General features: G+C 27.8%; 1 protein-coding gene across 4 annotated transcripts in view; it reads left to right on the plus strand.

Moving 5' to 3' along the window:
• The window catches only part of LOC122498918 (sodium-coupled monocarboxylate transporter 1), a 178,055-nt gene that overhangs the window by 135,791 nt on the left and 26,743 nt on the right, over nt 1–15,521 (plus strand). Inside the window, exon 2 of one of the 4 annotated variants that reach the window (XM_043606915.1) lies at nt 2,800–2,923. The exons of the other annotated variants lie outside the window; for them this stretch is intronic. Within the exon in view, the coding sequence (XP_043462850.1) occupies nt 2,878–2,923 (46 nt within the window). The 5' untranslated portion in view covers nt 2,800–2,877. The remainder of the gene's footprint in view (nt 1–2,799; nt 2,924–15,521) is intronic. 4 annotated transcript variants of the gene reach the window in all.

A 15,521-nucleotide genomic window follows, 5' to 3' on the forward strand; every position in this document is an offset into this window, starting at 1 on the left:
TCCCAAACTCAGCCGTTTGTGGATACTACAACCGCCGTTCATAGATGGCACAGGAAATCTTGTAATTTTCACAGGAAATTTTTTTCCGTGTGCCAAGGAAAAATACTATTAAACAAAAAATATATAAACCAAAAATATACTTAAACTAAAATTACTGTCAAACAAAAAATTCTGTCAAAAAATACTATCAAAAAGAATTACTGAAACTAAAAATTGTCCTGAGAGTTAATTTTAGTTAATTTTTTTTATTTAATTTGAATTTCGCGCCAATTTAGTTTTTCAAACGTTCGGCAGATGTCAATAAAACTCGCCCGCAAATGAGATCAAGTGAACGGGGTATAAAGGGTTAGTGACTTCTAAATAGTATTAAAATTATTATTATTATTATTATTATTATTATTATTATTATTATTATTATTATTTTATTAAATAATAGTAAGGTAATTATAATTAATAGTAAAAATTTTATTCTTAACTGAAAGTTAGTTTTACATAATTAATAAATAAAAAAAGTACTACAAAAAATACAGATGTGAATAATGTAAAAAAAATTAAATGTAGTACAGTCGAACCTGTCAGAAAGCAACTTTATTTAAAAAAATTTTTTGGATTCAAAAATGTCAATCAAAAGAATTATTTTCACTTAGTCTTAGAATATTGTAAAAATACTACCAAATTAAATTATAAAACAATTTTTTAAAGATTGCTTACTGTAATAAAATTTAAAAAATCCAGTTGCATTTCGACAGGTTTCACTGTAGATAATAATAATAGCTGCTTAGAAAAAAAATGGTGAACAATTTTTTTTAATTTCTAAATGCGATAGAAAATAAAATACATAAAGCAACGATTTCTCTTTCTCGCGCGCAGTTACAAATTGCGACAGTAAAATATTTTTATGAAATTATGACGTGACAAAAATTACAATCAAATTTGTTCAATTTATGTTGAAATAAGTTGTTATTTGTTCGCAATAAATTTTCCTAGATGCACATTATACATTGAATAGTGGAAAAGTAAGGGTGAAATGAGGAATGGGGAAAGGGGAAGAATAAATGGGATTGGTTTATTAAATGGACGGTCGAGAGAGAGAGAGAGAGAGAGAGAGAGAGAAAGGGGATGTAGGGTAAACTTTTGAACGTCTTTACTCAACGGAAATACCAGTTTTAGTTCATGTATCCTGAATTCATAGTAATATTAATCTTATATACTTCTTTTCCGCCTGTCTGGTTACATTACCTCCCTCCCCTTCTTTCTCCAACATCCGTTATTCATTTGCCTATGTAGCAATTTGGCTGTGCTTATACCGGAAGTTTTGCATTTCACTTGCATCTCTCTTTCATCTGCAGTCTTTTTTTTCTTTCTCTTTTTTCTGGTTTTAAAAACACCGCAGGATTCTTGCTATATACAGCTAATGTAAGATAATCGTATGGGTGTCACGATTTTTGCACACTTTTACGCGAGAGAAAGCCACAAAGAAAATGCAGGGGGATGAGAGTGTGATAATCACAAATGCGAGCGAGAAACAATGGTGGAGAAAATCCTTGCGACACTGGGGCGCCATCTGATTGGATGCTGGCTCCTAATGTTCCATTGCATTGCAAAAGAGTGACAATTTTATATATAAAAAGAGGGAGAGAGAAATTTTTTCGCACTACTTGCTGACAATTTGAAAAACTGCTCATCGTGATAATGAATCTTTAAAGTTTAAACATTTTCTACTTTATTCTTTTTCTGGAATTGTGGATTAGAAGGAACGAGATTTGTTTGTATTTTAATTATTTTGGAGAAAATGGTTGAAATTATTATTTTATTATTTATATTTTTAGTTTTACATTTATTTACTATTTATTATACATATTCCATGTGAAGTGATCAATGGGTTTACGGTACAATGCTTATTTTGATAAATTTTTGCTCTTAAACAATTAAATAAAAAAATTTGTCAATGTTCAGTTTCGATGGATTTTTTCATGCTCTTTCAATTGGAAGTAAGCATTTAAAAAAAAAAATTTTACTTAAAAAAAATCAAAATTAAAAACAAATTTGACTGTTTGAGGGGGAAGGATACAATTTTTTCTTAAACTAAAGCTGAGGTTTTTCTCTATAAGGACATATAGATGAAAAAGTGGACCTAGAATGTTTAAACACACTGAAAAAATGAGTTTTCTTCTGACCGGAACGCTGCGGACTGCCGCGCGACCCGGTTTTGCGCTTCGGTCAATAGAAAACTCATTTTTCAGTGTGTTTAAACATTCTAGGTCCACTTTTTCATCTATATGTCCTTATCGAAACTCAACATTGACAAATTTTTTTATTCAATTGTTTAATAGTACAAAATTACCAAAATAAGTATTGTACCGTAAAACCCCAAAACTTTCACTCCCTGCCCCTCGGAAAATATTGGACTAAATAAAAAAATATTTTCACCATAAATTACTATGTATTAGTACTTACCTACTTCAAAAGTCCCAAGTATAGGCACGATTGGAGAAAATTTTTTTTTACCTGGATCACTTCTCGTGGAATTGCTCATATATACTATTTTCATATTTTCTGTTTTACTATTTACTGTTTTTTATTATTTTCTATTTATTATTTTGTTTTTCTATATATAATTAGTTTTCTATTTGTTTTGTTTAACTGTCTAAAATTTTTTATTAACATATTTATATTTTTATTTCACTATTTACTATTTTTTATTAATTCGCACCTTTATTATTTTTTGTTTTACTACTTAGTAAATTAATTAATACTGCATAATAAATTAATTAATTCTACGTAATAAATTATTACTAGGGGAGAGTGGGTCAAACCGGCCATACCTACGCTTTTTTTACTCTTGTGACTAAACGAATCAACCGATTTCATTTTTCGATGGCTTGTTTGAAGGATTATTTAATTGCGCAACTTTTTCCCAGAGGCACGTATACTTTACCTTTTATTGTTTAGTTGCTGTGTTAACTTTAAAAAAATTTGCAAACTGGCCGGTTATCCCCACCCCCTGGGGTAAACCGGTCAGTTGGGTTTTTTATCTAAAATATTGAATTTGTATAATCTACAATAACAACAAACATAAAGAATCATGTGAACAATGGTTTTAATAATGTAAATAATAATACAGGATTGAATTTTAATTAAATAAATAATTTGTTTTAATAAAAAAACAAAAATGTTTGAAATTATCAGGGAAACAATATTAAAGGGTCTAATTCTCATTGGAAGATAATTATTTTTCATTGAAAGTAAATATTTTAATGAAAAAAACATTTTAATTAATAATAATTTTCGTGAAGTTCTGATACAATGAAAATATCCTATGGCCAGTTTGTCCCACCGAAAACTGGCCAGTTTGACCCACAGGCAATTCATAAAAGTTTTTGGTGGTAAATATTCCTGAGGTGTGTACCTTCAAAACCTAAGACCTAATATTTGGAAATATTACACGATTTCCTCAGAATTTCCTTAAGAAAAGATTCGTAAAAGTGTAGAAAAAAACTAAAAAAAATCTTTTGCTCCCAGCGTTGCACAAACAAAAGTAAAAAATGTCAAATTGAAAAAATAAGGTATACTACACATGGTTGTTTCAAATTTCTAAATAGCACTTTTGACAATTTCGCCATTTCGGCGATATTGACACCGGGCCGGTTTGCCCCACTCTCCCCTATCAATATTTTATTACTGATACTTACATTGTGAATTTAAAAACCCTTTTTATTAACGAAGCGAAAAATTCACGAGTGTCGTGAATCGAACACGCGACCCCAAACGCTTACCAATCAGGAACACATCCACTTATCTACGATACACTCTGAATTTTTTTACGATTCAAAAGAACTTTCTCCCCTTTATTTACCACTCCTACCAATAATTTTCACATTCTTCAATTCAAACAAATCGAAATTTACTTTCGACTAAATAAAAATAAAAACATATTTTTAATTTTGTTTCGGTAAAAAACCATCAGTTTAATAAAAATAACCAAAAATTCCGCTCCTTTTGAAAAAGAAACTTTGAATATAAAATTTCAATTAAAAGCACATGTAGACAATTTGACAATTTTTAAACAAAATCTAATTTTTTTTTTTTTTTTGAATTAACATTATGTTCTATAACAAAAAAAAAGAATCCTCTACTGTTGCTGTTCGCTTTTTGTGTATGCATTTTAAATGGTTGCTTTTTGGAAAATAGGAAAATAATTGCCCATATTAAGAGGAGATTTTCCAACTCAGGTGAAAAACATTGTTCTATACTTTTGTGTGTATGCAATGAGATGGGAATCTTTCGTAATTGCGTGCACACCATAATTGCAGTCATTTAAACGAAAATGACATCACGTCTGTATATATATATATATATATATACATATATATATATATATATATATACATAATATAAAATGTGAAATACAAAAAATTTTCCTCAATTTTCACATATTAAAATACATATCAAAATACATACTTTAATAAAAAAGTCACCATAAATTTATGAAAGAATTCTTACTTCTTTATTTATTTATTTACTTTTATTTTCTGACAATAAATTCTATTTGTTTATTATTTAATAATTATATAACAACTAAATAATGATAATTATTATGAATAATAGTAATAATAATAATAATAATACCATGTATCTTTTTTATTAGATTACTAATTTCTTCCACCTTTGATATTAATACTAACATTATTATTATTATTATTATTATTATTATTATTATTATTATTATTATTATTATTATTATTATTATTATTATTATTATTATTATTATTATTATTATTATTATTATTATTATTTATAATAATACATAAAAGATAAAATAATAAAAATGTCAATTTATAGAATTTATGTTTTTTACCACGTTTCGATAATTTATATACATTACAATATATTGAAATTTATATTTGCGCGGTGAATTTTGATAAGTTCATTAAAAATGAAAAATGATAAAAAAATATGTCAGATTTTATGGATTTTTTTATTATATAGATACATATTATACAAAATACGCACACATAATGTATTCAACATTGTTGCGGATCTATCATGCCCATCAATAAATCTATCTCTCTCGTGGTGTCAGCACGTGACTCTTAGTCAGGGATTGCATGTTTGCCCGAATTCCCCAGACGGGGCTTAACGTTGAATTTGAAGACAAACAACCTTATCTTTTTCAATTACAATTGTCACGTTCTGCAACATTTTGCCTATAACAATGTCTCGTGATTATCAATGATTTGTGAAAACTTTATGTTGATTATTTCACTTATCAATATTTGTCAAATAATGTCAAAAAGTTTTAGCTTTCTTTTATATGCATATAGATGAAATAAAAAAGAACGTAATAATTATACTTATTATCAATAAAAAAATTAATATTGAAAATAAGTATTATTACTAATAATATAGTTAATTATTTATTTGGAAATTTATATTTATTTTAAAGTATTATTATTTATTTACTATTTATTTATTATTTTTTTATTAATTTATTGGTTACATAATTATTTACTATTAGATTAATTTATTTTTTATTTATTTAGAAAACTTAATAATATTTTTATAAGTGGGACGCGCTCCAAAAAAAGTACTAAAGAAACAAAGAATTTTTTTCAATAAAATTAGGTATATATATATTATGTTATGAATAAAATGTTTAATTAATTTTATATAATTAATTACTTAATTGATAATTAAATCATTTAATTTAAGAACAAAAAATGAAGTGAAAATAAAATAAAAATCTTATTTTTCAAAAAAAGATCAAAATTGAATAAATTAACAAGAAAAGAACTGATATTCTCCAAATACCAGTTTTGTATAATCTTTTTAATTTATTGTGAATTCAATTTGTTTTTGTTTCATATGGTTAAAAGATTGAATGTATCGCAAATATTTGTCGGTCTCTCAATAAAGATAATTTCTTTTCTTTTTTTTTACTCTCTTTTACTCAATATTTTGTTTTTCGGTTCATTAAAGTTGTGGCAAACAATTTATAAATTTTTATTACGTCCGAAAAAAGCATGTGACTGATAATAATTATAAAAGATTAAATTAATTGCTAATTATGCGATTATTTTAATGGAAATACATGGAATATATTATATAATTGTGTGTACATACATTATAATTACGTCATTATCAAATTATCAATTATTTTACATTATATTATTTTTTATGGTGCATTCCGAAAAATTTTTCTTTCTTAATCTTTGAATTTACATGAAATAAAAAATACCAGGAAGCAAAATGTTTTTCTTTTATTTTCTTAAAACGGAAGTGATGTATACATATGTGTACTGATTTTTCTAGAATTATTATTTAGTTCTCTGTAAATATTTAAATAAACAAAGTTTTTCCATATTGAGAAATTTACTTTTACAGTTCTGCATTTTTTTTTTCTTATTGATATTATTTTTATTATTATTATTAATATTAGAATTTTAATTAATAGTACTTAGTAACTTTTTGTTGTTAATTAATTAACATATTTTTTTTTATTTTCCCAAATATTTTATTTAAAAAAATTAATGTTTTAATTAAAACAAATTATTTTGCCTACGTGACAAACTTGCATTGTACTACAATTAAAAGTGACAATTAAAATGTTTTACTTCTCATTGAAAATTTAACTTTGTCTTTAAGAATTGTCACGAATTATTTGTTCATTAATTTATTACTTCTTAATTCACGTGTTCATGAGAAGAACTTCACATTTTTTTTCTTTTCGGCTTATTCAATAAACATTTGAACTGTGCGGAATTGACGTCATACATATTTCTCTATATCGTATTAGACTTTCAGAAATTACTGTTAAAAGATTTTACCGACAATAAAGATATTCAATTTAAAAAAAAAATATGTTTAATAAAACGCCGCTTGTGCATAAACAAACATTAAAAAATATTGTTCACTATTAAATATATTGTGAAGAAAAAAATGATGATGATGATGCGAAAGTATATTTTTTAGTATCTTAGTATTCTTTAGTATTCAAAAAAGTAAAGGTTTCATCACACTTACTGGGATAGGTAATATACATATTTTTATTTTATTATTTTAATGTAAATGGGAAATGTTTTCATGTCAAATAATTAATTCTGAATATATAGCAAATAGAAGAAAAATTTATAATAGATATGAAATTTTGTTTGTAAAAGTGACATGGTATAAAAGTATCTTCTCAAGCATCTTCGGTGGAAAACTTTATTTTCTTTCGTAAATTCTTCCAACAGCTCTACCCATAGAATTACTTTCAAAAAAAGTATATTAATATTAATAATAAATAATAATAAATTATTAATTAATATCTATTATTCATTTATTATTATACATTACAAAAAAAATAATTTAGAAAAAACTGTTTTTTTCTTTTTTTGTTATTGCCTTTTAAGAATTTTTGTTTTGCTGTAGTTTTTCTTAGGTGGAAAATGCTTTTTTTCCCACCGTTTAATTTTTTTCAATTTAGCAAAAAAGCATCTCTTTTGTTGGAAAAAGAAAAATCTACTGTTATTATTGACATTAGTCAGACTTTTGACAAACATATGCGCAGAAGATAATATGCGATAAAATAGTTTGTTTGCTTTTTTTTCTATTGAAACCATGTGGGCGATGACTCATTATTTTTAAAGGTCTCTTTCATAATAGAATCGTATAAAAATTGTTTAAAATAACCTTCCGCTGTCTTTTTTTTGCACTCCGATCAATTTTTAATGTCTTCCTACTGCACAAATGCACATTGTTGTGACTCATAAAATTAAAACAATATTTCTGAAAATCGAAGCAACTGAAAATTTAGGCAAAATTTCTTTGTTCTATACAAGAAAAACTATAATATTAAATTAATAAAAAATGATGTAAAATTAAGATTTAAAATCAAAAATTGAAATAAAAAATTAAAGTCAATAATTAAAATTAAAAATTAGTATAGAAAATTGAAATTAAATTTTATAATTAACATTAAAAATATAATTAAAAATGGAAAGACAAAATCAATATTAAAATTAATAATTAATAGCTAAAATTAAAAATTAGTATTAAAAATTGCAATTAAAATTCAATATGAAAAATTAAAATTTATAATTAAATTTAAAAGTAGAATCAAAAATGAAAATTAAAAATCAAAATTTAAACGAAATATGCAAAATACGAATGCAAATAAGAATATTAAGAATAAATAAATATCATTTAAATAAATAAAATACGTAGGAAAAATTTATAAAAATAAAAAAAAGAATAATAGGGGAAAAAATATACGAATATTAACGCAGAATTAAACAATAACAAATAAATTCTTCAAAATCCATCTTCATTTAATGAGACTAAATGATTTTAAATTGATTACATGTTATATTATTGTAATCAGTTTATAATTCACTGTTATATTTTCATGACAATCAAAAATTTACGTCTAAATACTATGCACAAAAAAGGAAATTCGATAATTCAACAATATCTGCTTTAAATTTTATTATAGTTAATTAACGGGAATTAAACTTTCCAATTACATGATTTTAATGAAGACCAATTTTGTAATTATTAGCTCAAAGTCAGAAAATTGGCAAATGTTTGATTAAAATTTCATAATTAAATGTTAACATTTTTCTTTCTTTTAAGAATTTTACGTTTTTAATAGATAGAAAAGAAATGATTTAATTCAAGCGTGAGCGGATTTTTCTTTGTATATATAAGAAACAAAGTAATTTGTAAAAAATTATAACTCATTTTGAATTACGCATCACAAAATAACAAGCACATATTTAATCTCATTAATTATTTTTTCCTTTCTTATTTGAAACTTGACAATAAATTATTAGTAAAATAAAAAAACCAGATTTGTTTCCTGTTGTTTTAAATAAAATATTTTTAAAAAATTGTCCTTTTCTTCTTTATGCGTGGCATCAAAATTTTGAATGAAAATAATTTTTAGATGTTGAAATAACTATACTCCGATATCGAAAATTAACAAATTTTTTATCTTTTTGACTCTTTCCCCCACTTTTCTCAAAATCCTGATGTACCAGGCATTTTTTAAACCCAGGATCGTGTTCAGAGGACAAAAATACTTTAAAAATCACTCAGATATAAAAAATTACCAAATTTTTTATCTTTTTGGGTCTTTACCCCCACTTTTTTCAAAATCCTCTATTTTTTGGTCTTGCGCATATGGGTATTAAAGTACACGTTTCAAGCTTCAATTTAAGTTCGCGTAAAAGTCACTGTCACGTCAGATTAAAAGGAAAAAGTATTTTGAAATTCCCCAAAAAAACGTTCTTTTTGTCATTTACCCCCACTTTTTTCAAAATCTTGATGTCCTAGAAAATTTTAATACCCTGGATCGTTTTCAACCGACAAAAGTAAATTGTAAACCACTCCAGTAACAAAATTAAAAAAAAGTTTAAATTTGTAGACTTCGGGCATTTTCCCAATCACAATTCAAACTATTCTTAAAAAATTTTGTGTATTTTTTGGTTTTTTTACACTGTAAAAAAAGGGAGTCAAATTTTAACTCCCCAGGAGATTCCATAAAAGTCGCACCCATTTGAAAGTTAAAACGAAGGGAGTAGAAATTTACACAGTAAAAATAAGAAGTTATTAAATTAAATCCCTTCTGGAGTTGATTTTTAACTCGAAAAATTTCACTCCCAACTCCCGTAAACGTCAACTCCCTAAATTTTTTCAGTGTAATTGTTTGACCTCATTTTTAGGGTGGGTAATTCCAAATCTGATATTAGATTTAAAAAATTAAAAATAGTAGATCCAGTATGTTAACCAAAAATGTTAAAAACTACCTACACTGAGAAAACTGGAGAGTCAAATTCAGAGGTTCAAAAAGTGTATGTTTCCTTTGCTTATGAAGAGAGTTAAATAGTCCTTCTAAAATAAATTTTGAATTGATAATGGAAATCTACTTGTATATTCTCTCCCATTATATCTGAGGGTTAAAAGTTGCGCAGAAAATGTGTACGATTTCATGCGCGCGAAATTATTTTCTCCAACACTTGCTCTGAAAGGAGTACTTTTCTTGGTAGAAAAGTGTGGCGAAAGTAGAACTTTTCTCAACTGCTCTGAAGAGCGTGGCGAAAGTAAAATTTGGCGTGGCGAAAGTAAATTCAGCGTGGCGAAAGTAATTTTTAGCGTGGCGAAAGTAAATTTGGCGTGGCGAAAGTAAATCATGAATTTATTCTTTTTTCTTGTTCTTTGACCGAGATTTATTTTGTATCTAACTTCTTCCCCACTCAAAACATTCGTCTTTTATTATATTAAACATAAAAACATTTTAAATTAAAATTATACGAAACTCACGAAGAAACCTTTCCTCGCAAGGCGTTGGAGAAAACGTAGTGCACAACTCGTGGTGAAAGAATGATTTTTCGAGAGTGATTGCTGCTCTCGCTACGCTCGAGCCGCAAACTTCACTCTCGAAAAATCACACTTTCGCCACTAGTTGTACAATGTACTATTTCTGACATTTTATGTATTTAATTTAGGGGTTAGGTTGCCATATTTATTCATTTTGCGCCGGATAAGGAAGGGATTTCTCAAGATGGTTAATTTGTCCCTCTGTTAGAGAAATGGCACGAATATCTGTCAATGGTGTATTTGAACATTTTTAGATTGTTATCGAATAGCTAACTCTCAAATATCAACGATTTGTCCCTCCAAATGTTTAGTCCAATACTCCAGTTTTCTCAGTGTATGATAATTTTGTAATTTTTCTCCATTTTGGATTGTATTAATAAAAAATGATCGCAATTAGGATAACATCATATGTGATCAATAAGATCGAAAGATTAATTTGCAATTCTGACTATTGTATAGAGAAAAAGTTTTTGTATTATAGTCGCTTGTATGTGATTTGTGTTATTATCGTGATATGATTCCTCGTGACCGAGTGTTTCCTTTGTGGTGTACACATATTCTGTCAATGCATATTGGCCCCATCGATATATGAATGACTTTATAATAAGAAGTTCAAACAGGTTCAACAACCGAAAGCTAATTCACATTTGATCTCACTTCATCCAAGGAGAGTTATACAAATAAAATTTATTCACGCGCTTCTATATAAAAACAAATGACATGTAAATTTTTATTTGTAATTTTTTTTGTCTACTTTTTTTAAAAAAAAGTGATTGTGACATTGATTTATTTCTGCTTTGTTTTCTTCCTTCAAATTATGGATTTATTTTCGAGTACTCTGGTTTTACAGTCTGCGGTTTTAAAATTGGATTATTACCTCTAATTCTAGCTCTTTTTTTCAATTATTCAGGTGATTATGCTTCATTCACTTATTTTCAAATTTCCTGAGATGGATAATACTCGGTGAATCATTCATAATGTGTAACTCCGTTCTCTGAGTTCGTGTTTTATTCTTTTTGAAATCTTGTGCAGTATTTTTATTTCCTCTTTAACTTATATATCAGTTATTTTTTATTTTCTTGTCATTCTGTTCCGAAGAAGACTAATTTAAAACTATTTTCTATTTTGTTCCTTCTTTTTAAGGAAGGTGTCAGGCGCGAAGTGACGCCGAGTTCAGGCTTTATAAAGATTGGCCGAGCATTGGTCAACATTGATTGAGCATGAGTGAATCAGCGAGAGCAGGAATGCTCGAAGCTTTAATGTAACACCGATTCCAGACATTGGACACCAGTGCTCAATCAATGCTGCGGAAGCCTAATGCAGGACTGAAACAAGACTGAAACAAGACTGCTTCCACTGTTCCCAAATTTACTCGATTCTCACGTTTATTCAATATAATGTGAATATATGAATTATTAATAATAATAATAAATATTATTATTATTTTAATTCATGTATGTATGTATACATATATTTAATGACAATAAGTTACTATTATAATAATTATATTATTTTGATAAAAATAATATATTACTAACAATAAATGTCATTTGAAATAGTAATACTAAAAAAATACAATTTTTCTGTTAATCGATACATTTTTTTCTTGATTTTTTAACAGACTTTTAACATTATTTACAAACCGTGTTCACATTTTTTATTCACAACACAACACACAATTTTATTATTTTATACTTACGCCCCCCGCCCCTAACGCATACCGGAAGTATCTAACGCACGCATTTAAACCGCTCGGCCACAGAAGGCTGGAAGGCTTCTCGCCTAATCTACTATGAAGGTGTTTACACCGTGTGGTTTAAATTTATTCTCTGCGTGCATAAACGGAAATATTCTCCACGAGCATATATATGTTTGCATAAATGTTTGCCTACAGCTGTGTAGTGAAAGGCTTTGTCTAGACCACGTGTTTGCGCAGGCGCAAATATATGCTCGTGGAGAATATTTCCGTTTATGCGCGCAGAGAATAAATTTATACCACACGGTGTAAACACCTTCTATGAAGGAGTTTACACCGTAAGCCTTAAATATAAGCCTCCGCGCGCATAAACGGATATACCTCCAGGAGCATATATTTGCGCCTGCGCGAACACGTGGTCAAGGCAAACTCTTTCACAACACAGCTGCAGGCAAACACTTTGCGCAGACGCAAGTATATCCTCATGGAGGCATATCCGTTTATGCTCGCGGAGGCTTATATTTAAGGCTTACGGTGTAAACTCCTTCTATATCAATGCCAGTGCCGTCACTGAGTATGGGACACCAATGTTCGTCCCATGCTCGATTCAAGACTCGGTCAATCTTGATACAATATTCACTTTCTTTATTACGTGTGCACTGTACAATATTATCTATAAATATTTATAAATTATTTAATATTAAAATATTTTTTATGATAATTTTATATGTTAAATTATATATATTATTTTTTTTCTTGTAGAGTGTCAAATTATTATTTTCAAAGTTTAAGAGTTTCGTTTATCTGAAAAATTTTTAGTGAAAAAAATGTTCATTAGGTAGTAATAAATATTTATGCTTAGTAGTTTTACACTAGGATTAACTGTTTAGTAAATATTATCAAAAAACTATTTTTTGTCAAACGCGCGCGACTAAACACAAATAACCTTGAAACTCCAGCATTACCAACTCAACACATACGTTAAACTCTTGAGTTGGCAATACTAAAGTCTCAAGCACGGTGGTCTTGAAGCAAAATAAAGTTTTTCTACGTCGCCAAAAAAAATCATTTGTACAATCTTTTAGAGCGTCATCTCAAGATTCAAAATCAATAAATATTGAAATCCCAGCTGCTCGTCCTTGCGTTTTTTCAACCAATACTGTTTTCATTGAGGTGTACTTGCGTTTGCGAAGGCAAAATATTGGCCCCACTTTACTGTTTTTTTCGCAGTCATAATATTTAAAAGATTAAAAACTGTTTTTGCACCTTAAAATATAATATTTAAACTACAAAAAGAAATAATTGTTTCTTTTTTCAACTATTATTTACGATTTGTAGAGGGCGCCAAAGTATGGTGATCTCTAATTCGTAAGATTTTGCGGTGCCCCCGATATAGCCACTCCTGACAGTCTGAAATCAAAAAAACAAAATTTTTTTCTTAGTATACATAAATACCTAGTGGACGTATGTGATGGAATTAAAAAAAAGTAAAAAAACGAAAATGGCGCCCTTTTAAAGTAAAAAATTTAAAAGATCAAAATCATCGTTTCTTAAAAATTGACTTTAAAAGGTCGCCATTTTCGTTTTTTTTACTTTTTTTAATTCCATCACATACGTCTACTAGGTATTTATGTGTACTAAGAATTAAATTTTGTTTTTTGACTTTAGACTGTCAGGAACTGCTGTATCGGGAGCACCGCTAACTCTTACAAATTAGAGATCGCCATACTTTGGTGCCCTCCACAAATCGTAAATAATAGTTGAAAAACGAAACAATTGTTTCTTTTTGTAGTTTTAATATTGTATTTTAAGGTGCAAATAAAGTTTTTATTATCTTTTAAATATAATTAGGACTTTTTTCGGAGCAAGCAGGTGAATCTATTCATCGACATTTTTTGAAAACTTGGAAAAGTTATAAAGTTAACGATTTAAATCAGGGACCGTCACGGAATCAAAACAAAATTAAAAAATACTTTTGTTTTGATTCGGATATGGGTATCAGAATCAAAATTCCACTCTATTTAGTTCTGATTCCAATATGAAAATTCCACTCTATTTAGTTTTGGTTCCAATATCAAAATTCCACTCTATTTCGTTTTGGTTCCAATATCAAAATCAAAATTCCATTCTATTTAGTTTTGATTCCAATATCAAAATCAAAATTCTTTTTTGTTTTAATTTTGATAAAATACTACTGCGCATGTATAAGTCTCATTGAACCTAAATTTTGTTGCAAATGTCAAATATATCAGAAGATAATATCGTTTTTACATAAGAAATCTGAAGTAGAATTCGAATCGACTTCTGTTTCTTTAAGAAAACCGAATTCCAGTATTACAGTATCAGAATCAAAATAGGAAGTAAATTTTGTTTCGTTACAGTATCAGAATCAAAATAGGAAGTGAATTTTGTTTCGTTACAGTATCAGAATCAAAATAGAAAGTAAATTTTGTACTTGAGTGACTTCAAGTACTCGAAAAATTCGAGTACTCGGGTAAATTCGAGGACTCGATTAAATTTGAGCACTAGAGTGAATTCGAGTACTCGAAACTATTCGAGTTTTTTACACAGCTCGGCTCGGCTCGAAAAATAAAAAGCTCGAAAAGGCTCGATCAAGATTCGAGCTTCAAGCTTTTTGCACAACTCTAATTTTTGGTCTTGATGATTAAAATTGGAAAGTTATTTTTAATTATACTAACTCTCTTAGCAGAAACATGATTTGCAGAAGCAGTTAAAATATTTTTAAAGTATTATTATCAAGTTGTTGATAGAAACGAATTTTTATAAAAGTTATAACATTTTACAAAATCAATAACAAATTCTTTAACACAGTTAAGGGAGCGTTCACAAATGATGTCACGCAATTTTTCGGGATTTTAGACCCCCCCTACACTGTCACGCTACTTCATGCAATTTCACTTGCAAAAATACATTGTGTCACGTTTAGAAGAGACCCCTCCCCTGACCCCAAAAACGTGACATCATTTTTAAACGCTCCCTAAGCTGACACCCAAAAACTTAAAAAAAAAAAAGTAGTTTCTGACGAAAATAGCTGGTTAACGAACTTGGCCTTCATTTTTGCACCAACTTTCAGTGTGTTAAATTTAAAAACGATCGGATAAGTTTTTCAAGAGTTATCGTGGGAACAAAATTTTTGGTCTACAGACAGACAGACAGACGAACAGACAGACACCATCGCCGGACCATGTTTTTTGGGTTCAGGGGACCCCAAAACGTCAAGATTTCATGAAATTAGCAAAAGTCAATTTTCGACCAAAACTAATACTTTCTCATATGATGAGAATGTAAAAATATTTTAAAATTAAATAATTTATAAATATTTATATCTAATATTGTTAACTGCACACGGTAATAAATAAACTATCAAGATTGATTCAAGCTTGAATAAAGATGGGATGTTCAAGCTTCACTCACGAAGATTGACCGAGTCTTGAATCGAGCA

Source organism: Leptopilina heterotoma, unplaced genomic scaffold (genome assembly GCF_015476425.1).
Source record: "Leptopilina heterotoma isolate Lh14 unplaced genomic scaffold, ASM1547642v1 Lhet_161, whole genome shotgun sequence".
Lineage (NCBI taxonomy): Eukaryota > Metazoa > Arthropoda > Insecta > Hymenoptera > Figitidae > Leptopilina > Leptopilina heterotoma.